Genomic DNA, 25,935 nt, shown 5'->3' with positions numbered 1-25,935 from the left:
GGGCCGAATTCAGGTCACCATCAAAAAATAATTTCTTTTATCTCACAAAATAGATGCAGCCAAACAAAAAGTATCAAATTATTATTGGGGTCGGAGTCCGAACTCCGGACTTGAACCGGATCTAATATTTTATCTATCAGCCTCCAACAATTTTAAGACTTTTAGGGATCGAGCAAGACAACTTGACCCCAAGTCCTCCGGTCTGGGACCCGCCATTCCCCTAAACTATGACACCTAGTTTTTCTGTCACGGACCCGCCGGAAGGAAGATATTCGGGTAACTGCTTGGCACTTATATTTATGTATCATGTGCATGACGCAACAATCTCGAGGTAGATCTACAGACGTTTCGTTCTCTTTTATGAGAAAATATTGGATCAGGAAAAAAAAAATTTGCTCAACAACATAAAAAAATATTTCTCTCATATTTTTTAAATATTATTATGTATTATTCAGATATTATTATGTGTTATTAAAATATTATTAATCTATTATTATTTTATTATAAAACAAAAAATATTCCGTTATCAGAATAATAGGAAATAACACTAGAATATTACTATGTGTCACGGAACTAATTTTTTTTTTCTTGTCACCTCATTGGACTGGTACTTAAGTGGACGTAATATTTTTTAGTGGCTGTGAGTCCACGACGAAATTGCTTTCACACGAGGACATTGAAAATTGGCAACCACCGACGCAGACGACCAAGTCGACCTTCTCCTCCTTGCTATATTTCTCCAGTCTCGTTGGAAAGATACGCCCTACGGTATTTGCCAAAATGCTTCGAAGACGGTGGTGTCCATCGCCACTGTGTCTCCTCCTTCTGCACCCCCTTCTGCTTTCTACCTCGGCTTCTTTGCCCAGCAATCTGCACTTCGTTAACTGCTCTGAATATTTAAACTGCGGAAGCCTTAAGGGCCTTAACGTTACCTATCCCTTTCGCCTGTCCCTAAGCCCGAGCTGGTACTTAAGTGGACGTAATATTTTTTAGTGGCTGTGAGTCCACGACGAAATTGCTTTCACACGAGGACATTGAAAATTGGCAACCACCGACGCAGACGACCAAGTCGACCTTCTCCTCCTTGCTATATTTCTCCAGTCTCGTTGGAAAGATACGCCCTACGGTATTTGCCAAAATGCTTCGAAGACGGTGGTGTCCATCGCCACTGTGTCTCCTCCTTCTGCACCCCCTTCTGCTTTCTACCTCGGCTTCTTTGCCCAGCAATCTGCACTTCGTTAACTGCTCTGAATATTTAAACTGCGGAAGCCTTAAGGGCCTTAACGTTACCTATCCCTTTCGCCTGTCCCTAAGCCCGAGTTACTGCGGCTACCCTGGATACGAGCTTAACTGCAACCCGGATGACGAAGCCGCCCCGCTCACCATCAAAATCGGTGGAGAGGATTATGCTGTACAGAATATCTATTATGAGCAGAAGACTGTCACAGTCGTCGATTCGAACTTCATGAGAACCGAATGCCCTATAAGCTTTACCAACACCAGCATTAACTCAACCCTTTTCAATTACACCAGTCTCGACCACAACCTCACAGTTTATATAAATTGCAGTTTCCCGACGATGCCGCCCGGCTTATTAGAAATCTCATGCCTGAACGAGGCCTATTCGCCTACAAAGTCGTACTATAAAGTGGGAAATGGGCCTTCGACCTTTTCAGAAAATTTGTTTGGCAGCTGTGACAAGACGGCGGCTGTGGCGGTTCATAACAACCAGACGTTCGGTGGGGCGTTAAAAGAGGGGTTCGGATTAACTTGGAGCAACGTTATGGATTGGTGTCAGAATTGTAAGGAATCCGGAGGGATGTGCGGTTACAATGAGAGTCGGCCAGGAGATCATTTGTGCTTTTGCTCTGAAACTAACTACCTTGATTCCTGTTTTCACTGTAAGCACTTCGCTTTGTCCTAATCTTTTCTACGATAGTTTTTTCTTTTTTTTTCTTTGCTCAACTCTTACCTTTACCGTTACCAAATCGAACTGTGCTAATTTGATGAGATTTAAGAGGGTATAACGTTTTTGAGGACGTATGTTTCTTCTGCTAAGGATGAGGTGAGAAAATGCCAAAGCAGGTGCCTTTATGCTTCCATGCTTGCTACATTCGTTCGCTTCTGGAATGACTTATTTATTTATTTATTTTCTTGCTGGTTTATTAGAGAGTTTTTGTCTACTTTTTATATTATTTTATAATATCATATAACTAATAGAAAATACTGCCTTTTCATCTTCCCTCAATCAAAATCCGGGATCCTCCTTGTTTGAAAAAGAATGGTGAAATTATTTAAATGGATCTTGCTTATTTTGTGATTGCTTGTAAGTTCAATAAATAAAGAACTAACTTTTATGAAGAAAACTACATCAGGTAAATAAAATTGAACCTAAAATGAATTTTCAGAGTAAACAAATTGTAGAAGAACATTTTGAATCTTATTTTGCAACTAGATTTTTATCCTAGTCATTGGAAACTTTTTTGAGTTTTAGTTTTTAGTCATATTATGCTTTCCTGGTCTTAGGTGACTGCTGTAGGTTGAATTTTTGCAGTTTGACTAGCGGTTGGACTAAGCGCGTGCAAATAAATCATGGGCGTAGAAGAGTCAGTACTAATATCTTTTTGTTTGGAAATCTTGAAGATGGAAAATGGGAATAGGTTTAATTGTCATAGAAAGGTTGAATAATGAGAACTCTAGTTTGATTAGAACAGTAAAAGCTGACAACTAAAGCTGCTAAGCCTCCTGATTACGACTGCTCTAACATAGCTGTAAGTTGTCGTAATTTGTGAGCATTATTGCGTTATAGTTCAATGTTATTATTAAGCTGTTAGTTTAATGTAATAATCAATTAGAATTCAGTATGTTTTGAAGGTTCTAAAATTGAGTTATGTAATTTGTAAGCATTAATACTTTTTGTAAATGCATTGATGTTAGGGGCATTTACATACGTAAGACACACCCAATTCTCATGCATTGATATTAGGGGCTTTCATATTTGCATACATAACTCTCAAATTTTTATCATCACATAAAAAATACCACAATTAGTTTTTGCTGATATCAGCTGCAATGCTTAGTTCTGGAAAAGTTTCCTTTAGATAAAAGAGATCGCTTCCCCACTCGCCGCAACTTCTAAGAATCTTCTCCTTTGGCAGAGGCGGTTCTCCAACGCCCATCCTAGCAGACTTTAAACTCCCAAACAAGGATGCATGCGAAGGGGTAACTGACCTATACGAGCATGTCAACCACTATAGAGCTATCATGCACATTCACCGTGCTTCTAATGCTCTTCTATACTAAGTTTTTCCAAAGACTCTAAATGTCAACCACTTATACGAGCTATCATGTCAACCACCGAAGCCCGCCAGATTCCGAGAGTGGATCCAGAGTTTTTGAGAGGAGTCTTTCTTGGAGGGCTCCGCTCAGGACCTCTCTACTCATCACTGATGTGGGAGACGGTTCGCTCTCACACCAAACTTGTCCATCGTGTTGAAGCTCAAATTTTTATAGATGAGATCATCAGTGCACACAAGGAACAATTCGAGCTATCGGGGCGCAAGCTCAAGAATATCGTCGAGGATACCGATCAAATCTCACAGCGAAAAAAATTCAAACCGTAGACGTCGCTCAACACGTCACATTTCAACATTCTAATGACCATCAAAGATGAAGAGGACGTCAAGTGGTCAATGCCATTGAGAAATTCAGATGGTGGAGACTAATCTCAATATTGTTATTTCTACCAGGCAAAAGGGCATTCAACAGAGATATTTTTTTCAATTAAAAGAAGAAGTTGAACGTCTGATATGCCAATGTCAACTAGGTCACTTCTTATAAGAACGAGGTGATGAGAACCAGAAGAAAATCGTTGGGGTTATCGAATGAAAAGTACAACTCTAAATTATTTTATTTGAGCAAATAAAGTCCTAATTTTATTCGAGCAAGATTTTTAATGTTGCTTTAAAAATGATCATAAAAACTATCATTTAGTGAAATTTCCTTATTCTCTCACGAAATGTTTTTTGTATAGAAAGCCCCATTGAGGGCAAGTGACAGACAAAGTGTCCATCCTTATCCTCAAGAAGTCAAGCCCAAGTGATAAGACTCGATGAGAAGATAAGTACCCATGGAATTCGAGCCCAATAGGCAAGACTTAATGGAAAGCTACCATGCCTATGGAAGTTAAGCCTAAGAGGCAAGACTCGATAGGAAGACTTGGTACCCATGGAATTTGAGCTTAAAATGTAAGACATGATGGAAAGTTACCATGCCCCTGGAAGTCAAGTCCAAAAGGTTAGACTTGATGGGAAGATCTAGTATCCCTAAAAGTTGATCCTAAGAGGCAAGACTCGATGAGAAACTACCATGCTCTTGGAAGTTAAGTCCAAGAGGTAAGACATAATGGAAAGATTTAGTACCATTGAAAGTCAAGCCCAAGATGCAAGACTTGATGGGAAACTATCATGCCATTGGAAGTCAAGCCGCTGGAAGTCGAGCCCAAGAGGCAATACTCTATGGGAAGCTATAATGCTCCTGGAAGTCAAGCCCAAGAGGCAAGACTCAATGGGAAAATTCAGTATCGTTGGAGGTCGAGCTCAGTTGACAAGACTTGATGAAAAGCTATCATGCCCCTGGAAGACAAGCCCAAGGGGTAAGTTTCGATGGGAAGCTAGTAGTGGACAATGTCCTCACTAGAAAGACTCCAAGAGAGTAAGTGGTTGACAATGTCTCTAGGGGTGTAAACGAACCGAACACGAGTGCTCGCTCGTGTTCGGCTCGTTTATATTTCGAGCTCAAAAAGTGTGTTCGTGTTCGACTAGTTTGCTTAACGAGCCGAACACGAGTTTTTCACGAACAAAGAGTCCTTTTAACAACCCTAATCATGTAACCATAAAAAAATAAGAGTTTGAGTAAGATTTAAAAATTATTATTTATATTAAAACATCATTTGAATCTAATTTAATAATTTTTATTCTATTTTCTTAATCAATATTTTAATTGATTATAAATCTTTGTAGCCTTGTAGTTAATTAGATTTTTTTTAAATACTACTATATATATATATATATATATATATATGATGAGTAGTATTTCGAGCCAAAACGAGCCGAACACAAACGAACACATCTTAATTCGTGTTCGACTCATTAACTTATCGAACAAAATTAACGAGCCTAACACGAGATTCTTAATGTGTCGAACACGAGTTGTTTGTGAACAACGAGCCATTTTGACAGCCCTAAATGTCTCAACTCAAAGATATCAAAAGGCTACAAGCCTCAAAAAGCACAAGTATATTAAAAGCCTCAGAAGGCTACTGATGTGTGAAAAATTTGTGTGAATTTATTTATATTTGCACATTTTTTTGAATGAAATTGCACTTTAAAGAAAGATATTTATATATTTTTCTTGCAGGCATAAAAAGTATTAGGAGTTGAACGAATTGGAAGAAACACAGAGCGAAAAGTAGAAGATTTGAAGAAAAAGAAGTTTGTGAAGGTTGGGGCCATGGTGCCAACCAAGCGCGGAACCCGAGAGCTTGGCGTCATAGTGCCATGGCCTCAGTCTTGAAGGGAAAGTCCATGGCGCCAGATCAGTATGGCTCATAGGCGCCATTCCAGTAAAATGCAACCCGAGAGGTTGGCGCTTAGGCTCCAACCACTGGGCAGCATGACCGTAATCCTGAGGGCCAAGGCCATAACACCAAAAATAGAGTGCCGCTTAGGTGCCAATACCAGTTTCGAGACGGTTCAGAGCAGTTCAACAGCGATTTCGAGGTGGTTTTTAGAGCAGTTTGGAACGAAATTAAGAGGAGAAGAAGGAGAACTATAGAGGAGGCCAGGAGTCGAAGAGGTGCATGAGAGAGTTTTAGAGGCATTTTTTCTCTGTAGTTTTCTAGGATTGTTCTAAGCAAGTCTAGGTGTGTGTGTGTGTAGTGATTTGTGAGTGTTGTTGTCTAAGCAGTTGCAAGAGAAGATCAAAGGCTTGGGTGGAGCATCATCAAGGCAAAATTGAGAGAGAGATAAGTATATTTGTGATTTGGAATTGTGGTTTTCTGAAATGCATTTGTATGTTGAACCTCTTTGTTTCAATGCATTCCAGTGTTGTATCCATGTTTTCTTAGTAGATTTACTTGTTTTTCCTTATGGTGATGTGGTGGATGTGTAAGAATGTTGGATTGAATGTTGAATTAGTTTATATTCCAAATTGTGTGATTTTCCTTTTACACTTAGTTTACTTTTCAATCTGTCAAATTGATCTATTAAAATATGTTGTTAACCGGTAAGGACTCGGAAGAGCTATGACATAAACGATTAGAAAAATTATATTGAACTATAGGGCATGAATCTAAGAACACTATAGGCAGATGCAAATATTATGGAGGTTAAACTTAATGGGGTACAAATTGGGGATTTTTAGAGTGATTGTCTAGAATCCAAACCAATTTGAACAAAACCTCTTTATACACTTGGAATAGGATAAAGATGGTTTATGCTTCTACTTGTCACAAAATTCTACTATTTTATTTCCCCTTTCTTCTACTTTCACACTATACTATTTTCACCATAAGGAAAAATATCCTTAACACTTGTCAAAACCACTTCACATACTATAGTTAGAAATCCTGTAGGTGTAACACTTTGACATTTCGTCATCTCCACTGGAATGCGCGACAGCAAAAAGCAAGAAGATTCTGAGTCACCTGCTGGACAGGACAGGGATAACTTTCTTCTGCATCTCAATGCAAAAGAAGATCCCAATGTTCGCCTGTTATGTAGGATGAAAACCTCTTTCCTCTATATCACAACACGAAAGAAGATCTCATTAATCGTATGTTACACAAAATTGGAAAGACTTACTTCTGTGTCGGAACACAAAAGAGAATATCGTTGGTCGTCTACTACACATGAATAAGACAATTTCTCCTTCACAGAAAACGAAATAAAATGATCGCCTGTTACGTAGGACCAAATGAATTTGTCCTTGACAAAGACACGAAAAAAAGATCTCGTTGATCGTTGGCTATGCAAGACCGAGACGTCTTTCTTCTGTACCACAATACAAAATAAGATTTTGTTGATCTCTTACCACGCAAGATGGAGATGACTTGTTTCTGTACCGTAATGTGAAAGGAGATCCCTTTGATCGTCTGCTATGCAGAACGATGATGACTTTCTTCTTTTGGGGCTTTGATTTGCCACCAACAAATCAAGAAAGTCGACTGTACACTCTCCTTTTTTCTCCTCCTCCTCTCACTTGTGATTCTTTCTCTCATCCATGGCCTCTATATATAGGCTTAAGAGGAATTCTCACCTTAAAAGCAATTAGATTTAAAAAAAAGAGAGAGAAAACTGAAATCATTTTCATATTCCACCCTTTAGTCTTCTGAATTCCCTCATTACAAATAAAAAAAGGAGATAAGGAAATTGAATCTATTAAAAAAAAAGGAAAAATTACTTAAATTCCATTATTTAAGTTGTTAAACTAGCTCGAATTATGAAAACTCTGTTCAAATTCCATTATTTTCGCCCAAATTTTGCGGTACGGATGCTCCTGTTGGTCCAGCTCCAGCAGTTTGGCTCCCAACATTAGTATAGGTTCCTACATCGGCCCAGCTATAGTCGGTTCGCATCCAGCCTAGGTACGCAAGGAACAACACACGTCGGTAGGCCCCTCCAGTGGCTTAGTTTCTGGGCCCGCGAGGAATAGTGCGGGCCGCAAGCTCGATTTTTGGCCCGCCCAATGACCCCAGAAACAAAACTTTTTTTCTCTCTATGTTTGGAGGAATGCGAACACGCCTTCTTTCCACTAGGCAAAAGGCTTCTATCAATTGAGCTACAAAATCTACATGTTTTTATTATTCTTTAGATAAATTGTAATTGTAATAATACACACACACACACAACAAAAATGAAAAGCTTTAAATCTTGATATTTTTGGGCAACAAAGTTGGTCCAGCCTGAAAATAAGGGACAACTAATACACTATCAATAAATTTTTATCATCCAATATGAATCTCAAGGCATGACACGGATCTCGATTTATATCTTTGAAAAAACATGTTTAAATTTTGATAGAAAAAATTCATACAGAAGTCTAATTCAACAATCTTATAGTCGAAATGATTGACTCAATGGGAAAGACCCAATGATACCAAAATTGGTCCAATTCGAGTCAAATCTAGCTCAGATCAAGCCATTAAACCATTTTTGAAAGTTTTCCAAGCGTATTTAGAAGGTTAAATTGATATCGAATATGACAACTTCATAGCCAAATCAAGCGCCTTGACAAGACGAGTCAAACGAGCCCAAGATTGCTCAATTCTGACATTATTAAGATACTCAATGTCCATCAAACAATTTTTGGTCGAGGGAAGTCCTTTGAGCCATTTGATCAAAATTATTCATATTTCTACATTAATTGTACCCGAAACTTTATAAATATAGCCCCACCCCTCTCATGAAGGGGGAGAGAGCTTGAAGCGTGAGGAAGAGCTTGAAACTTTGAGGAGCTAAAGTTCAACATCACTCATGTTGTCATCAACCGTCGACTACTGTCGACGACCACTCGTCGGCTGCCATCCATCATCATTGTCCATCGCACACTCCTTGTGATATGTTCATTCGCACGTCAACTTTGTAATTTGGGAGACATTGTAATTATGTCCTGCCTGTGAGACAAGTGATTGTAATTGTATCATTTTATAGTGAAATTCTTCAGCTAAGTCAGACCCTGCAGTTTTTTCTTTTACGAGTTTTCCACGTAAAAACTTATGTTGTCACTACCAGTTGTTTTTTCACTTCTGAGCGTGTGCTGAATATTTGTACCACGCTAAAACGATAATATATTACTCTACTATCATGAATTTTCTAGCCCACATCAAATATATTGATCTAAAAAATTATATGATATATAATAAATGCATTAAATTAGTTATGACTAGGTCAAATTTATGTTAAATATTTTGATTATTATAATAGATGAATCAAATTTAAACTGAATATATGTAAAGTGGATTAATTTTGAATAAGTTCCTAATCTAAATTTTCAACCCTACACCACAGATTAGGTCGATGAAACAATCAATAAACTTCAACTTTTCTTCTTTGGTTACTTTGACATGCACGCCAACTCGAAATTGACTCAAATGGATTGAGTTTAGATCGAAATAGATTTGTGGTTCATAATGGTTTGAGCCGATTTTGAACCAAGTTGAGGCTTTGAGCAGCTCCATATATGACTCAAAATCTAATATATTTTGCGATCTTAAATCGAATTAAAATTAGAATCCAATTTCGAGCGATTCCATAGAGCTAATTTCACAGCCCTACTGACCTCTTCTTTTGCATTCTCCTCCTCGCAAATGATCCCTTCGCAATGATCAAACAGAAGGTTTTTCAGCAAAATGTTTCTCCAACTCTTCTTCTTTTTCTTCTTTCTATCTGTGCTGCTCTCATGGTTGTCAATCAGAAAGAACGGAAATCAGACAGCTAAATTAGAAGTTTTCTATAATTTCTATAATTAGGAGAATTTAAATTATTTTCAATATCTTTATTCTGATTTATTTTCTTTTTAGTTGAATATTTTGATTAGGAACATATATTATTAAGTTATCTAAAATAAATTATACAGAATATGTTATATCTAAAATAGATTTAAAATTATTATTTAATGAAATGGAACAAAAGGAAAATAAACAAGCCTGATCTGTATTATCCAGCTTAATTTTCTCAAAACTTCGACACTGGCCTCAAACCGATGCAGAACTACTTGGATTGCAGGCCCCGCCTCTTCATCTGTGGAGGCCTCAATATCACATCTCCCACCCATTTCAAATAGATGGCCGGCCTTCTTTCTATGGCCAACCCGGCTACTCCCTTCGATGCATCAATAACACCACCTTGGTGACCACCATTAGCAACAGAGACTATCAGGTCATGGCCATCGACTGTACCAATCTCCACTTCAGTCGCCGACGCCAACTTTATCGGCAGCTCCTGCCCTGTTCCCCTTGTCAACACAACCGTTGACTCCTCACTCGACCAGTGCACAGACCTTGATAAAACTATCAACTTGTTCATAAATTGCACGTTTTCAGGTGGACGTCCGCCGGGGCTTCATAATTTGAGCTGCTATCTGGGGAACGCTTCTTTTTTACGTGGTTGGCAATGGGAGCATGAATGTTGTGGGGGAGAGCATCAGTAGTACAAGTTTTGATGCGTCAAGCGGTGGTGGACTTGGTGATTAAGGGTGAGGTTGGGTTAGGTGATGCTCTGCATCAGGGATTGAGGCTTATATGCGACGCCTGCATCGCCGCCGGGGGTTGTGCGCGTATTACTTGAGCTTGGTGAGGAAAATCAGTTGCTCTGTGCCAGTGGCCGGTGTTCCTTAGGTATGAGTTCTTATATCTTAAATGTTTTTTTCTCTTTCAGGATCCTGAAAGTGTTTGATGAATTGCTTGAAACATGGATAATGTTTTTGTTTGAGAGGCACTTAAGAGGGAAGAATAATCTCAAATTAAGAGTAAATTAATAATTGAGTTTCTAATAGTCCATTTGCTTGCTAGTGTATTGTGCTGGTTTAGTGATGTTTATTTGCTGATATATTGGTGTTAATTTGAGCTGCTAATGTTTTCACCCTACAAATATTTTCTTCATCTTGGAGCTTTAGGATGTGAATCAAATTGTACAACATGGTTATGTTTGGCTGATTGTTTTGCAATTATTTGCATAATTTACCATTTTTGTTCCAGTAATTACATGATATTATTGCTTTAGTTTGAATGCTATGCTTACTTTTTGCTGCTTCTATATCTGTGCAGCTGGCAATAAACATGTCACCTGGAAAGTCATAATAGGTACTCTCTTCAATTCTTCAATGTACTGTTATAAAATTTTCTTCCACTCATTTAGGTTTTTTTGGCTGAGAACTCTATATACGATAATACGACTACATAAAAGATAGTTGTCTCTTGAATATGATATAGCATTATGAACTCCATGCATTTGATCAACTTTGACTTACTCAAGTGTTTGAATTGATTAAAATAATTAGTCCATCCCTTATGGTAAGTGCTAGTTATGGCTATATCGAGCTGAGTCAAGTAGAGTATGACATGGATTGGACTTGATTTTGTCGTATTATAAGTTTGTTCATTTTTTGCTAGAGCTCGAGCCAAGCATTTGTGAGTAATGTTTATAGTTGACTTTTTCATGTAAATTTATCTACAAATAATTTATAAATCCAATGAAATAAGCATTTGAATAAATTCCCAATTAATATCTAAAGACTTTACACCGAGGTAATAAAGATAGTATATAATTTACAAGTAATTTTTTTTGCAATCAAATAACATAAATAAATATTAATAAGTTAGCTCAATGAAATAATGAAATAAGAAAGAATTGTATTAAATTAACATACATATTCACTAATAACAAATAAATTATTTACAAAAAATTAATAAGAGCTAAACAAAGTATGTGTACTTACCTAGCTAAAAAGCATTTCATGTAAAACAAGTGAATCAAAACTACTTGAAGGGCAAAGATAGGCTTAAACTGTTGAGTGTTGAAATAATGAAATAAGAAAGAATTGTTTTAAATTAACATACTTTCACTAATAATAAATAAATTACTTACAAAAATTAATAAGAGCTAAACAAATTATGAGTACTTACCTAGCTAAAAAGCATTTCATGTAAAACAAGTGAAACAAAACTACTTAAAGGGCAAAGATAGGCTTAAACTGTTGAGTGTTGAGTAATGTATTGTCCATAGATGGACAAAAAAAATTACCATATGTAATATTATATAATTAATAAATAGATCTTTTATATTTATAAAATTATAATTAATTAATATTAAAAAGTTGAAAGATTGAATGTAATGGATAATGATACATTAATTACTAAATTGGGTTATTTTGTAAACATACATGAATAAAATAAATTTGTAATTAATAATAATCTTAAAATATTATTGATATTAAGTTATATTATATTAATTTTAAAAATATATAATTAAATAACTTTTAGCTAATCAAATTTTATTTAAATAATATATCATACATAATATTAATTATCATTGAGTTTAATACTGAACATTTAATAAAGTACTTATTGAAGAACATAAATAAACGAGTTGAAACTAGTTTATGTTTAGTTAATTTAACCTTCGAGCATTGAAAAAAATGTTCCAACTTGTTTATTTACTAATTTGAGCGAACTTGATCGAATATTAGTTGAGTGAGTTCAAGTTGATCATCATGTGCTCTGGTTCATTTACAGTCCTAGTGGTAGCGAATATTATTTAGTTGTTAGCTTTGGTCAAATCTAGTGTGGCTATAATTTCTTACTTCATTTTCTAGTAACATCCAAGCAGTGCTAGTTAGCTTTCTGTTTGTATGGTTTCCAAACCTATCCTTTTGTCTAGTTGGCAATTGTCCTAATATTTTCTCTGTTTAAAAATTGAATATTTGAAAGAGTATAGCAATAAAGGCTGGTAAATTATTTTTTTAAATTTAAAAATTTCAGATGCTTTTGTTTTTGGGAAGTGGGAATTAAAAGGACAAGATAACGATTGTTATACTCCAGAAAAATTCCTGTTAAGTAGGAAAGCACACAAATAACTAATGAAGGCAAGATAATTTTTATGTTGAAAACTCGTAACTAAAAAAATCACAGAATCTCGCCCATTTTATGATTTCACTATTAGTAATAATGTGTGCTTGAAGTCTTGTCCCATTCTGAACTGTTAGAGGGATGCTTTTGTAAGATTTAAAGCAACAAGGGGACTTCATAAGATAGAGGTTTCATTAGCTGTAAAATTTTATAATATTAAATTAAGTGGAAATTTTTACAGGGCCAATGAGAATATGTGAGCTTTATGTCATTGAAGAATATTGATGAGATGGTGGAGGAGATCAATTAGATGTTTATGAGGGAGATCAATTAGATGTTTTCAAGGGTGGTCTTCTCAATTTTTTAAAAATGAACCAGATGAATGGATGACAATGGAGAGGGCTAGTTGGATGTCAGCAAATGTACTTGACTGGTTTTTAAGACAAATGGGTTGTTGATGAAGGTGGTTGGTGTAGCTGGTGATTTACTAAGGAAAAATTGCTAAGCAAAGGAGGAAGAATGGTTTGGTAGAATTTTAATTTAGACAAAAAAAATATACTTTGCAATCCTGACTTGTTAGAATTCGTAACCCAAATTCTGTTGAGCTAGGATGAAAAGTTTGTTGTGTGACATGTGGCACAACCATAATTATAAGAATTTTTTGAGGGATCTATGGTGGTAGCGGACAAGATTTTTTGTTTTGATAAGAAATATAGCATGTCATAATGAATAGTGAAGGGATGAATGCCTTAGCAAATTGGTTGTTTTAGAAATTATTGAGGCGCTTTTCTTAGTTTCAAGAAAGTACTCATGAATAATTAAACCTAAGGCTTATTTATAGGCTTTACTATAGGCAATCTATGAATATATGAAATATTATTTATATTTATCCAGATCATATTGAGTGATATTGCACACGCCTCATCATCAAAATTCATGCATTTCTGTCTTGGTTGAGCAATTATCTATGATTGCCTTTAGTCATCGTCTTTGCCACACCTCCATTTAGTGGTTGGGAAGTATGGGAATGTTCATGGCGACATCATAATACTTCTAGTGGCTTAAAGTTTTGAATTATGGATAATATATATTTCAGGAGACGCGCTTCTTCATTGTTCAAATTTAGAGAAAGCTTGCATGCACATTAAGAAATAAAGTAACTCTTTTCTCTCACTAGAACATTTTTATTTAAAAAAAATTCTAACTAGTTCAATGCATTTTATAAAATTTTGCATTCAAATAGAGGCAAATTGTGCTACTTGTCCGCCTTCGTCAAGTCCCTTGACAACTAGAGGTGACACAATCCCTTTTGTCACAACCTACCTCCTCCTTATACAGGCATGTGTTTATGGATTCAATTAGTTGTGTTAGCTAATTTGGGCCCTAATTCATCCGATAAGTCAATTTGAGCACTTTTTAAATCATATTCAATCAAATCAAATTAGAGCCAATTAAGATTTATGCTATGTATTAAAAGTTATGCTTGATCTGGTTATAATTGTTATGATCCTAATAACGATACCATTAATGGTTACTTTGAATATATAAAAGTGTCAAGATGTACTAATAAATTTAAAAAGGTTGAAGAATTATGCAGTTGCAAAGAATTATGCAGTTGCAAAAAAAAAAAAATAAAAAAAAATAATAATAAAAAATTATGTATTTATTTTACTTCTCTTGATCTTTTAGATACTTTTGTCTGTTTTCCCTATCACCAATCTTCTTCTTTGATCATAAATTCATTTTCTAGAGACTAATTTCTACCTTTCAAATTATTAAGTAATTTTAAGGTGAGGATTATAATTTTTCTTTTGCAAAAACAATAATTATGGTGGCATTGCTATTTTGTTCTTTGATCCCTTTTTGTTAATGTCTTAATATTGTTCCCTACTGTTTATTCTTTCCAAATAAAATCTTTTCTCAGATGTTTGAATAGTTTCTAAATTTGTACTCTGGACCTCTAGAAAGAGTTCAAAAGTTTGTTGAATTTTAATACACAACCATTAAGTTAGAGTTTGGCATGTTGCCTATTATACACAATAATAAATTTTATTAGGGGGATTTACATTCATAGCACTCTAAACTTCTTATTTTATGGATTTCACACCTAAAATTCTAATTTTACATCTTTAGCTCCCTGTTTAACAATGTTACTTCAGGGACTGTTTGGTAGCAGGATTTAAGTGAGAGTTAAGTAGGATTTAACTTAATGCCTGCCAATCAGCAAGGCATTTTTAAATCCCGCGCATCCGCCCCATTAAAAAAAAAAAAAAAACCATTTTGGCTTAAATCAAGGATTTACGGGATTTAGAGAAGCTCAAGCTTGCGAAGGCGGGCGAGAGGAAGCGGGAGAAAGATGAGGGTTATCTTCCTCGATGATTTCGTGTAGGAGCTAAGCTGAAAGAGGAGAAAGATGAGAGTTTCAGAGGTCTTTGTACATTGCATTCCCGTCATTGCCTTCTCAGCAGCTATTTCGGGCGGCAAATTATTTGGTTTGATGGAGAAGTGTTATTTTTGTGTTTATTATAATATTTTGAGTGCTATAAATTTAAAAAGTAAAGTTTAGATGTGAAATATCTAAAATATGAAGTTTGGAGTGCCATGTATGTAAATTCCTCATTTTATTACAAATAAGATTTTAGTGATTTGAAATTAGAAGACGTTAACTTGAGCCTACAGAATATATAGGAGAGGACCACTCATTTGATATTCTTACACCAACATATTTTGACTTAGCCAATGTGGGATTAAATTCAGTCTAACATGCCATAACAATCTGTTGAGTGTGGAGCCCGACTCAAAGAAATAACTAAAAAAAAAGAGGAGAAAAAGCAACTACCCCGCCTCACGTTACCGTCTCCCTCTCCCGATTCACGAAAATAGGTCGCTCCTTCCCTCCCATCACGTTCCGTTCCTTCAGTTTGTGAAACCCTCGATCCCAACTCTCACGTTCGCGAAAACAGTCGCTCCTCCCGTCTCCGCCTCTTTCAGTTGATGAAAGAAGCCTTCCTTCGGTTCGTCGAAGATTCCCGGCTTGGGTTCTTCTTGTGGCTTGCGGAAAGTAGAAGGCAGAAAAAGTAGTGTTTTTCGCAAGGTGCTCTCTCACAGTCATTTCTGCGTGCTTGGCAGAAGGAAGAAGAAGATAGTATAAGAAGAAGGTTACTCTCCTTGATTTCTTTTTGGTAGATTGTGGCAGAAGAGAAATAGATTTTTCTCTTGTACGTTTTTTTTCTTCTTCGGTATATCTCGGTGTATAGAGAGAGAGAAGAAGTGAGAAAGAGTTCGCTCTTGAAATTGAAGAGAATCCACTCGTATAAATTCCTCAATTAGTAAAATCCCCTGCAACTCGTGGATATAGGCAATTTGCCGAACCACGTAAATCTATGTGTGCTTTTGTTGTCAATTTTCTCGTTCTATTTTTCGCTTCGTCGCCGATCGTTTTAAATTTTCAATATACCACAACAACTGGTATCATAGACAATGACTGCAGATGAAGTGAAAGTTTCAGGGATCAAGAAGTTCGATGACAGATTTTCGTTACTGGAGGATGCAGATAGAGAACTGCCTCTATGAGAAAAAACTACATCTTTCGTTATTGGGGAAAATACCTGAAAGAATGGATGATGCTGAATGAAATTTGTTGGTTTGACAGGTTCTGGGGTTATTTGATCGACCCTATCGAGGTCCGTTGCACTCCGTTGCACACAACGTCGTCGTCAAGGAGAAGACGACTGCAGATCTTATGACAGCCCTGTCAGGTATGTATGAAAAGTCATCGGCGAATAACAAGGTATATCTGATGAAGAAATTATTCAATTTGAAGATGACAGAAGACACGTCTGTTGTACAACACCACCTGAACGATTTCAATACTATCTTCAATACTATCACAAATCAATTATTATCTGTGAAAATTGAATTTGATGATGAGATATGTGCACTGATCTTATTGGTTTCATTGTCAAATAGCTGGGAAGCTTTGAGGATGACTGTCAGTAATTCTGCAGGTAAATCTAAATTGAAATTTGAAGATATTCGTGATTTGATTTTGGCTGAGGAGGTGCGCAGGAAAGATTCTGGCGAGATCTCAGGTTCGAGTTCGGCATTAAATGTTGATTCCAGAGGGAGGTCACATGGCAGTAACTCAAACAGGGGAAGATTAAAATCAAAGAACAGAAGCAGAAGCAAATCAAGGTCTGATAAACAAGTAACTTGCTGGAATTGTGGAAAAACTGACCACATAAGGAGAAACTGCAGGAATCCTAAGTGAAAGGAGAATGACAGTGCGAATGTGGTAACTGAAGAATCACATGATGCACTACTGCTGACAGTTCATAGTCCTGTTGCTGACTGGATACTGGATTCTTGAACTTCTTTCCATACAACTTTCCATCGGAAATTGATGCAAAATTATGTTGCAGATGACTTTGGGAAAGTATATCTGACAGATGGAGAAGCTCTGAACGTGGTAAGAATAGGAGATATTGACATTGCACTTTCAAACAAGAACACGTGGACTCTGCAAAGGTTAGACACATTTGTGAACTGAAGAAGAACCTTATTTCTGTTGGACAGTTTGATGAGTGTGGACATTCAGTAGCGTTCTCTGATAACACCTGGAAGGTTACAAAAGGAGCACTGGTACTGGCTCAGGGTAAGAAAATATGTACGCTATATATGACTACTGGTTTAATTAACAATATTGATATTACTGCTGCAGAGAGCACAGTAGAGTTGTGACATTGCAGACTTGACCACATGAGTCAGAAATGTATGAAAAAACTTCAGTCCAGAGGTAAGCTACCATAACTGAAGTCAATTGATCTTGGCATATGTGAAGGTTGCATTATGGAGAAGCAGATGAATGTCAGTATCTTGAAAGGTGGTAGAACGTTAAAGCCAGAAAAGCTGGATCTTGTACACACAGATGTGTGGGGACCTTCTCCAGTGACATCTCTTGGAGGCTCTCGTTACTACGTTACATTCATTGATGATCATAGCAAAAATGTATGAGTTTATTTCTTGAAGTATAAATCTGATGTATTCAGTGTGTTCAAGACGTGAAAGGCTATGGTTGAGACAGAGACATGTTTAAAACTGAAATGTCTGAGGTCTGATAATGGTGGTTACATTGATGGTGGGTTCAAGGAGTACTGTGCAGCTCAGGAAATTAGGATGAAGAAGACCATTTCAGGAATAACACAACAAAATGGTGTTGCAGAGCGCATGAACATGACCATTAATGAGCGGGCTAGAAGCATGAAATTGCACGCTGGACTACCACCTACTTTTTGGGCAGAAGCGGTTAGTACTGCAGTTTATTTGATCAACAGGGGACCATATGTTCCATTAAACTGTGAATTACTTGAAGAAGTCTGGAGTGTGATAGAGGTCAAATTTTCTCACCTTAAGACTTTTTGTTGTCTTTCTTATAATCCTGATGCTCTATGTAAGCTTGAGGCTAAGTCAAAGAGGTGTTATTTCATTGGATATGGAGATGAGGCATTTGGATATCGTTTCTGGGATAATCAGGGTCAGAAGATCATAAGGAGCATGAACGTGATTTTCAATGAGAATGTTATGTATAAGGACAAGTTCAGTATAGTTTTTGAAACAGCACTGAAGGAATCTGAGTTGGTAAGATTTGATGATTTACCAGAGGTCACAATGCAGGATAGAGATGCAGGTGATGAGGAGAGTGGATCCGGGGCATCCACTCCTACCTATTGTTCCTATTGTTCCACAGTCAGTTTTAGAGCAGTCTACCCCTACAGTTGCAGTTCGCAGGTCAGAAAGGGCTAGACGTTCTCCACGACGTTATTCTCCAACTTTGAACTATATTCTGTTGACAGATGGTGGAGAACATCATAGTTATGAAAAAACATTGCAATATGAAAATTCGAGCAAGTGGGAGCTTGACATGAAGGAGGAGATAAATTCTCTGTTAGAAAATCAGACTTGGGAGTTAGTAGATCTTTCATCTGGGAAAAAAACATTACACAACAAATGAGTGTATCGGGTGAAGACTGAGCATGATGACAATAAGAGGTACAAGACTAGACTTATAAAAAGTTTTCAGCAGAAGTACAGTATTGATTATTCCGAGATTTTCTCTCCTGTGATGAAACTTACAACTATCAGAATGATAATGTGTATGGTGGCTACTGAAAATCTCTTCTTTGAGCAGTTAGATGTGAAGACAACCTTTATTAATGGGGATCTTGAAGAAAACATCTACATGCACCAACCTGAAGGGTTCGTGGTACAGAGAAAGGAAAAGTCAGTTTGCAGATTGAAGGAGAGCTTGTTTGGCCTGAAGCAAGCTCCTAGACAATGGTACAAGAAATTTGATAATTTCATGCACAGTGCAGGGTACAATAGATGTCAGACAGATCACTGTTGCTATGTCAGATATTTTGACAATTTCTATATCATCCTACTATTGTATGTGGATAATATGCTTATTGCAGGTGCTAGTATTAAAGAGATCAATAATCTGAAGGAGCAGATGTCAGAGCACTTTGCAAGGATTTGGGAGCGACAAAGCAAGTCCTTGGTATGAGAATTGTCAGAGATAGAGTCAGAGACATGTTGAGACTCTCTCAGGCTGAGTATGTGAAAAGCTGAGTATGTGAAAAATGTGGTGAAAAATGTGCTTAGCAGGTTCAACATGGATAAGACCAAATCAGTTGACACACCCATGGGAAGTCACTTCAGACTCAGCAAGAATCATTCACCCAAGTCAGAGGAGGAACGAGATCACATGAGTAAGGTTCCTTATGCTTCAGCTATTGGTTCACTTATGTATTCTATGGTTTGCACCAGACCTGATATTGCCCATGCAGTGAGAGTCGTTAGCAGATATATGAGTAATCCTGGAAAGGAACATTGAGAAGCAGTGAAATGAATCTTGAGGTACCTAAGAGGCTCTGCAGAAACTTGCTTGTGTTTCTCAGGAAAAAGTTCAGAGGTACAGGGCTATGTTGATGCTGATCTAGCTGGAGACATTGAGACTAGAAGAAGTACTACATACTATATTTACACTATTGGCGGCATTGCAGTATCACGTGGCTCTAATCTGCAGAAGACAATTTCATTATTCAGTTTCGTTGTCTACTACAGAAGCTGAGTATATAGCAGTGTCAGAGGTTGCAAATGAGATGATATGACTACAGGGTTTCTTGAAAGAATTGGGCAAGAAGGATCAGATGGGCATACTCTACGGTGATAGTCAGAGTGTCATATTTCTTGCCAGGAATCCAACATTTCAGTCCAGGACTAAGCATATTCAGATCAGATATCACTTCATACGATCATTGTTGGATGACAGACATTTGTTGCTTGGAAAATTTGTGAAAGCAAGAACCCTGCTGATATGTTGACAAAGGGTGTTACACTTGAAAAACTAAAGTTGTGCGCAACTTCAGTTGGTCTTTTGGTGTGAAGACAGTGGTCTTGAGTTGCTTGAGTTGTAGAGGTGGAAGATTCATGTTTGAAGGGTGACACCACCAGTAGAGGGTATCAGTTTGAGGAGGAAGAACGTTGCAATCTGTGAACCGGTCTCCAAGTGGGAGATTTGTTGAGTGTGGAGCCCGACTCAAAGAAATAAATAAATAATTAAGAGGAGAAAAAGCAACTGCCCCGCCTCACGCTCCTGTCTCCCTCTCTCGATTCGCGAAAATAGGTCGCTCCTTCCTCCCGTCACGTTCCATTCCTTCAGTTTGTGAAACCCTCGATCCCGACTCATCCCGACTTTCACGTTCGCGAAAACAGTCGCTCCTCCCGTCTCCGCCTCCTTCAGTTGGCGAAAGAAGCCTTCCTTCGGTTCGCAGAGATTCTCGGCTTGGATTCTTCTTGAGGCTTACGGGAAGCAGAAGATAGAAAAAGGTTTGTTTTTCGCAAGGTGCTCTCTCTTAGTCGTTTCTGCGTGCTTGGCAGAAGGAAGAAGAAGATAGTGTAAGAAGAAGGTTGCTCTCCTTGATTTTTTCTTGGTAGATTGTGGTAGAAGAGAAATAGGTTTTTCTTTTGTATGTTTTTTTTCTTCTTCGGTATATCTCGATGTAGAGAGAAGAGAGAATAAGTGAGAGAAAGAGTTCGCTCTTGAAATTGGAGACGATCCACTAGTGTAAATTCCTCAATTAATAAAATCCTCTGCAACTCCGTGGATGTAGGCAATTTGTCAAACCACATAAATTTGTGTGTTCTTTTGGCGTGAATTTTCTGTTTCTATTTTTCGCTTCGTCGTCGATCGTTTTAAATTTTCAATATACCACAACATAATTTTCCCCTCTTATAGAGCTATCCTCACCTGCTAGCATTCATGTTGTGAAATTAGGGCGAAGAAAAACACAGGAATCGAAACAAATCTAGAAGAAGAACACAGAGATTTACGAGGTTCGGCAAAGATGCCTACATCATCGGGAGCGAACGGCAAGTTTCACTATTTCAGAGGGGGAGTTCAATTACATACCCATGAGTTACACATATATATAGACATATAAAAAATCCATAGATAAATTACCAACTTGCCCTCGCTCCCCCCCCAACTCACAAAATATGAAGAGACGCACCTCTTCGCCAAGAGACGCACCTCTTCGCCAAGAGACGCACCTCTTCGCCAAGAGACGCACCTCTTCGCCAAGACACCTTAGGAGATATGCATCACCCGGTATATGCGTCTACCAAACAAATCTCCACCTTAGTGAATATTCAACCTCTTTAGAAGAAAATACTTCATGGAGTTTCTTACACCGTAGTGGGTTGGACAACCATGCCAACTAGCAACTGCTAACATTCAACAAGTTCAAGCAATTCAAGAACTTGTTGAGAATACCTGACTTGGTCAACATACTTGCTGCATTTCCATCATATGATCCGACAGAGTGCACTCTCCATCTACAACTGTACTCCCCAACAGTTTATAGATATTACCGTCAGGTTTCATAGTCCGCAATGCCTTCAAAAAATTCCTTGTGCCAACAAATTTTTCACATTTGTTTGCAACAATCTGAAGTTTCATGTTCCGCCGAACTTCATTATCTTGAATTTTGTACAAGACATTGTCATTCGAATTTAATTCTGCAGTGAATTTTACCTGTGCGAATTTTAGCTGCCTTGCATGGAAACAAAACACACACCACAATTAAATTCAAATAAACCTGAAATTTCTTCTGTCAATTTGCAACAATTTCCAGCAGTTTTCAGTGATTCGTGAATTAAATTTTTTCACATTAAGCACATTTCCTGTTCGCACAAAAATTCGGCTGAAATACTGCGGACACCAGCCGAACTCCACATGTCACAATTTCTCCTGCAACAAACCTGTGAACTCTACCTGTCGCAACTCCTGCGACAAACTTGCAAACTCTGCTGGCCGAACTCCTCTGTTCGCAAAACATGGCTACTATTCACCGGAACCAAACTCCTTCTATTGCAAAATCACCTGCAATAAACTTGCGAACTCCGCTGGCCAAGCACCACCTGTCGCAACTGCACCTGCGACAAACTTGTGAACACCTGCCGCAACTCCTGCGACAAACTTGCGAACAATCCGCAAAATTTGCGAACTCCATCTGTCGCAATTTCTCTTGCGACGAACCTGTGAACTCCAGTGCAACTGCACATGCCGCAACTCCTGCAATAAACCTGCGAACTCCACTGCAACTGCACATGCCGCACCTCCTCATGCGACAAACCTGTGAACTCCGTTGCAACTGCACATGCGCAACTCCTCGTGCGACAAACCTGCAAACTCCGCTGCAACTGCACATGCCGCAACTCCTGCGACAAACTTGGGAACTCCACTGCAACTGCACATGCCGCAACTCTTCGTGCGACAAACTTGCGAACTCCGCTGCAACTGCACATGTCGCAAGTCCTGCGACAAACTTGAGAAATCCGCTGCAACTGCACATGCCGCAACTCGTGCGACAAACTTGCGAACTCCGCTGCAACTGCACATGCCGCAACTCCTCGTGCGACAAACCCGCGAACTCCACTGCAACTGCACAAACCCGCGAACTCCTCTGCAGCCCTCTTCGCAAACTGTTCTATGAAACTGGTGAACCTCTAGCTATTTCTTCACACCGGCAAAGAAATTCACTTCTAGGAAATAAATTTTCTTCCTTATACTTCCAAAGGCAAATCCTCTAGCAAGGAATATTCCTTTAGGATTCTTCCGGTATTCCTTTGCCTCCGCTTCCTCCACCTGCGGAAATTGCCTACTACCGAACCGAAGCAACTGCCGCGAACTGCTGCAGCCATAACCGCCGTTCGCGAAACTCTTGCGCCTGTTCGCGGAACCCGTGACGCCTGTGTACACCTTTGCGGTCGAACCTCTCCACGTCGCGACCTGTGCGAAGCCTTCTCGGTCGCAAAATTCTCGCCTCGCAAAGCAACCTCTGCGTCCTCTGCCGAAGAAGCCCTCTCGCGATGCTTTGCCCCGAACTCCGGCGAGAACTCCTTCCGCCCGCAAGCGACGATTCGCCAATGCCCTTGTTCGCGAATCTTTTTGCGCGAAAAATTCGGCCGAACTGCGAACACCTCTGCCAAGCCCTCTGTTCGCAGAGCTTTGCGAACTACACGCTAACCTCCTCGTGGATCCTGATCGCGATCCAAGGCCTGTTCTGTTCGAACGTCTTGGCGAACTGCACGCGATCTTCTCTGAGAACGCCTGTCTCCGACAGTTCTCACGTCTGCCAACAAGAAATCAGAAAATTCCTTTGATTCCCTCCCGTTGGCCACGGAACTGGAACTCTTGCCACGAATATCACGCCGCTGCCTTTGAATCCTCTACCGCAGCGCCCCAAATAAGTAATTGCTGCGAGCCTTCCAACGTCTGCGCCTTCGTTCGCTCTCCGCAATCGGAACCACAAATTCTTCTTTTCCTCTGAATTCCTGTTCTTCTTCGTCTTCCTTCTTCCTGCATCGATCTCCTCCGCTCTAGAACAAAACCTCGCTCTGATACCAATTGTTGTGAAATTAGGGCGAAGAAAAACACAGGAATCGAAACAAATCTAGAAGAAGAACACAGGGATTTACGAGGTTCGGCAAAGATGCCTACATCATCGGGAGCGAACGGCAAGTTTCACTATTTCAGAGGGGGAGTTCAATTACATACCCATGAGTTACACATATATATAGACATATAAAAAATCCATAGATAAATTACCAGCACGCCCTCGCTCCCCCCAACCCACAAAATATGAAGAGACACAACTTCACCAAGAGACACACTTCTTCACTTCAAGAAACACACCTCTTCACTTCAAGAAACTCCAACTTCCGGTATATGAGTCATACCTAACAATTCATCCTCAAAGAAAAGCTTATTTAATATCGCTATATAATATTCAACAAATATCTGCTCTTAAATATTCCTCAACCACGCAAGAACTTAGCCAAAATTTATGGAAATTTCAAACTGCAAAACCATTCGATTGCAATCAATCCTTTGGCCCTGATAAGAGAAACAATCATGGCTTGCCTTATCACAATTGTCTACCTTGTCTTTGTAGAAATATCTTTTTCACTCTTTTCTAATTGCTACTATAAATTCCTTTTATTCAATTTTTGTCTAAATCTGATTTTTATTTACAACATTATTGCAGGTTTGAGCGCCTCTTTGATATGCCTGCTATTGCTTTGCATACCTCTGTACTTCTACATTATCCAAAGCAACAGATTAAACACCTTTATCTTCTGGAAGATGAACAACATAGCTCAAACAATTGAAACCTTTCTTGTTTCATATGAATATCTTGGCCCTAAAAGATACAAATATTCAGCCGTGAAGAAGATAACCAAATCTTTCTCTGAGAAGTTAGGCCAAGGTGGCTATGGTGCCGTCTTCAAAGGCAAATTTCCTGACGGTCGTTCGGTTGCCGTAAAGCTCCTGAGTGGAACGAAAGGCAACGGCGATGAATTTGTTAACGAGGTGGCCAGCATCGGCAGGACTTCTCATGTTAATGTTGTAAGTCTCTTAGGCTTCTGTTCTGAAGGCTCTAAACGAGCTCTTATCTATGAGTTCATGCCCAACGGCTCACTTGCTGATAATTTAAAATCCACTCTCGGTTGGGATAAACTGTACCAAATAGCCGTTGGCATAGCTCGCGGACTCGAGTACCTACATCGTGGTTGCAGTACTCGCATCGTACATTTCGACATCAAACCGCACAACATACTGCTTGATCAAGATTTCTGTCCGAAGATTTCTGATTTTGGTCTTGCGCAGCTATGTCTGAGAAAAGATAGCATGTTTTCTGCTATAGAGATGAGAGGAACGATAGGATATATTGCTCCGGAGTTGTTCTCCAGAAACTTTGGAGTAGTGTCGAGCAAGTCGGATGTTTACAGCTATGGGATGATGATTTTGGAAATGGTGGGAGTGAGAAGTAACAGATCACAGAGCTGTAATGAGAGTGATAGTGGATACTATTTTCCGCATTGGATTTATGAGAATTTTCATCAGATTGGGAGAATGGAAGGTCTGGATGTAACTGCTGAGACGGTGGAGATAGCGAAGAAGATGAGCTTGGTGGGGCTTTGGTGCATCCAGACGAAGCCTGGGAGTCGACCAACAATGAGCAAGGTGGTTGATATGCTGCAGAGCAGCATTGATCAATTGGAATTACCACCAAAGCCTTACTTTGCTTCTCCTTAGTGTCATTTTGTAGGTGGCATTGTAACTGCTTTGTGTACATCATTGAATTGTGTCCCAAAAAACTGTTGATTCCTAAAAAAATAATCACAGGAATAGATGTTATGTAGGGGAAGCAATTTTGCAGGAATCTCAATAATATTTGCATTAGTCCAATCACAGAAAATATTCCGCTGCAATAAAGAAGGTGTGTAATAACTCTCTTTCTTGTAGTCTTTCAAGATACTGTAAGAAAAATAATATATATGATCAAACAACAAAGTAATGAGACATTGAGGAGTCGGTGTCAAAGAACTATGGGGTGTATTACTTATTCCTAACATCACATAATTTTCTAGCAAATTTATATGTAGAATGAGCATGCTCATTTTAGCATTATTGCACTTATCTACAACAATACAGTGCTAACATTGACACTCATGCTTGCACAACATTAGGATTTCTCATTATGACTGCAAAGAAAATTATAGAGGAAATTATTGTGTTTCTTCTTTTTTATCCTCTCGTCACCTTGTATTCTTCTCTCAACTATTGCTTCTCTTTTTTTTCCCCAAGTAGTTAAAAAGTGCTAATTTGAAAGAAAAGTTAGATTCAAATTTTTATTTGAATAAAATCCATAATAACAATGTTAGTAACAAAATTTTGAACCTAA

General features: G+C 38.3%; 1 protein-coding gene across 2 annotated transcripts; it reads left to right on the top strand.

The window, feature by feature from the left end:
- The first annotated feature begins 1,014 nt into the window (after nt 1-1,014).
- On the top strand, nt 1,015-25,557 carry LOC110024023 (LEAF RUST 10 DISEASE-RESISTANCE LOCUS RECEPTOR-LIKE PROTEIN KINASE-like 2.1). 2 transcript variants are annotated; one of them, XM_020723737.1, is made up of 3 exons: nt 1,015-1,901; nt 10,826-10,861; nt 24,235-25,557. In XM_020723737.1, the coding sequence occupies exons 1-3, from the start codon at nt 1,139-1,141 to the stop codon at nt 25,284-25,286; spliced, it is 1,851 nt and encodes a 616-aa protein (XP_020579396.1). In that variant the 5' UTR covers nt 1,015-1,138; the 3' UTR covers nt 25,287-25,557. The 2 variants fall into 2 exon arrangements, with proteins under 2 accessions (XP_020579396.1, XP_020579397.1); XM_020723738.1 differs by lacking the exon at nt 10,826-10,861.
- The last annotated feature ends 378 nt before the right edge of the window (nt 25,558-25,935 follow it).

Source organism: Phalaenopsis equestris, unplaced genomic scaffold (assembly GCF_001263595.1).
Source record: "Phalaenopsis equestris unplaced genomic scaffold, ASM126359v1 Scaffold000240, whole genome shotgun sequence".
Taxonomy (NCBI): domain Eukaryota; kingdom Viridiplantae; phylum Streptophyta; class Magnoliopsida; order Asparagales; family Orchidaceae; genus Phalaenopsis; species Phalaenopsis equestris.
Note: the sequence above shows the minus strand (reverse complement) of the source record. Positions and strands in the feature narration are given on the sequence as shown.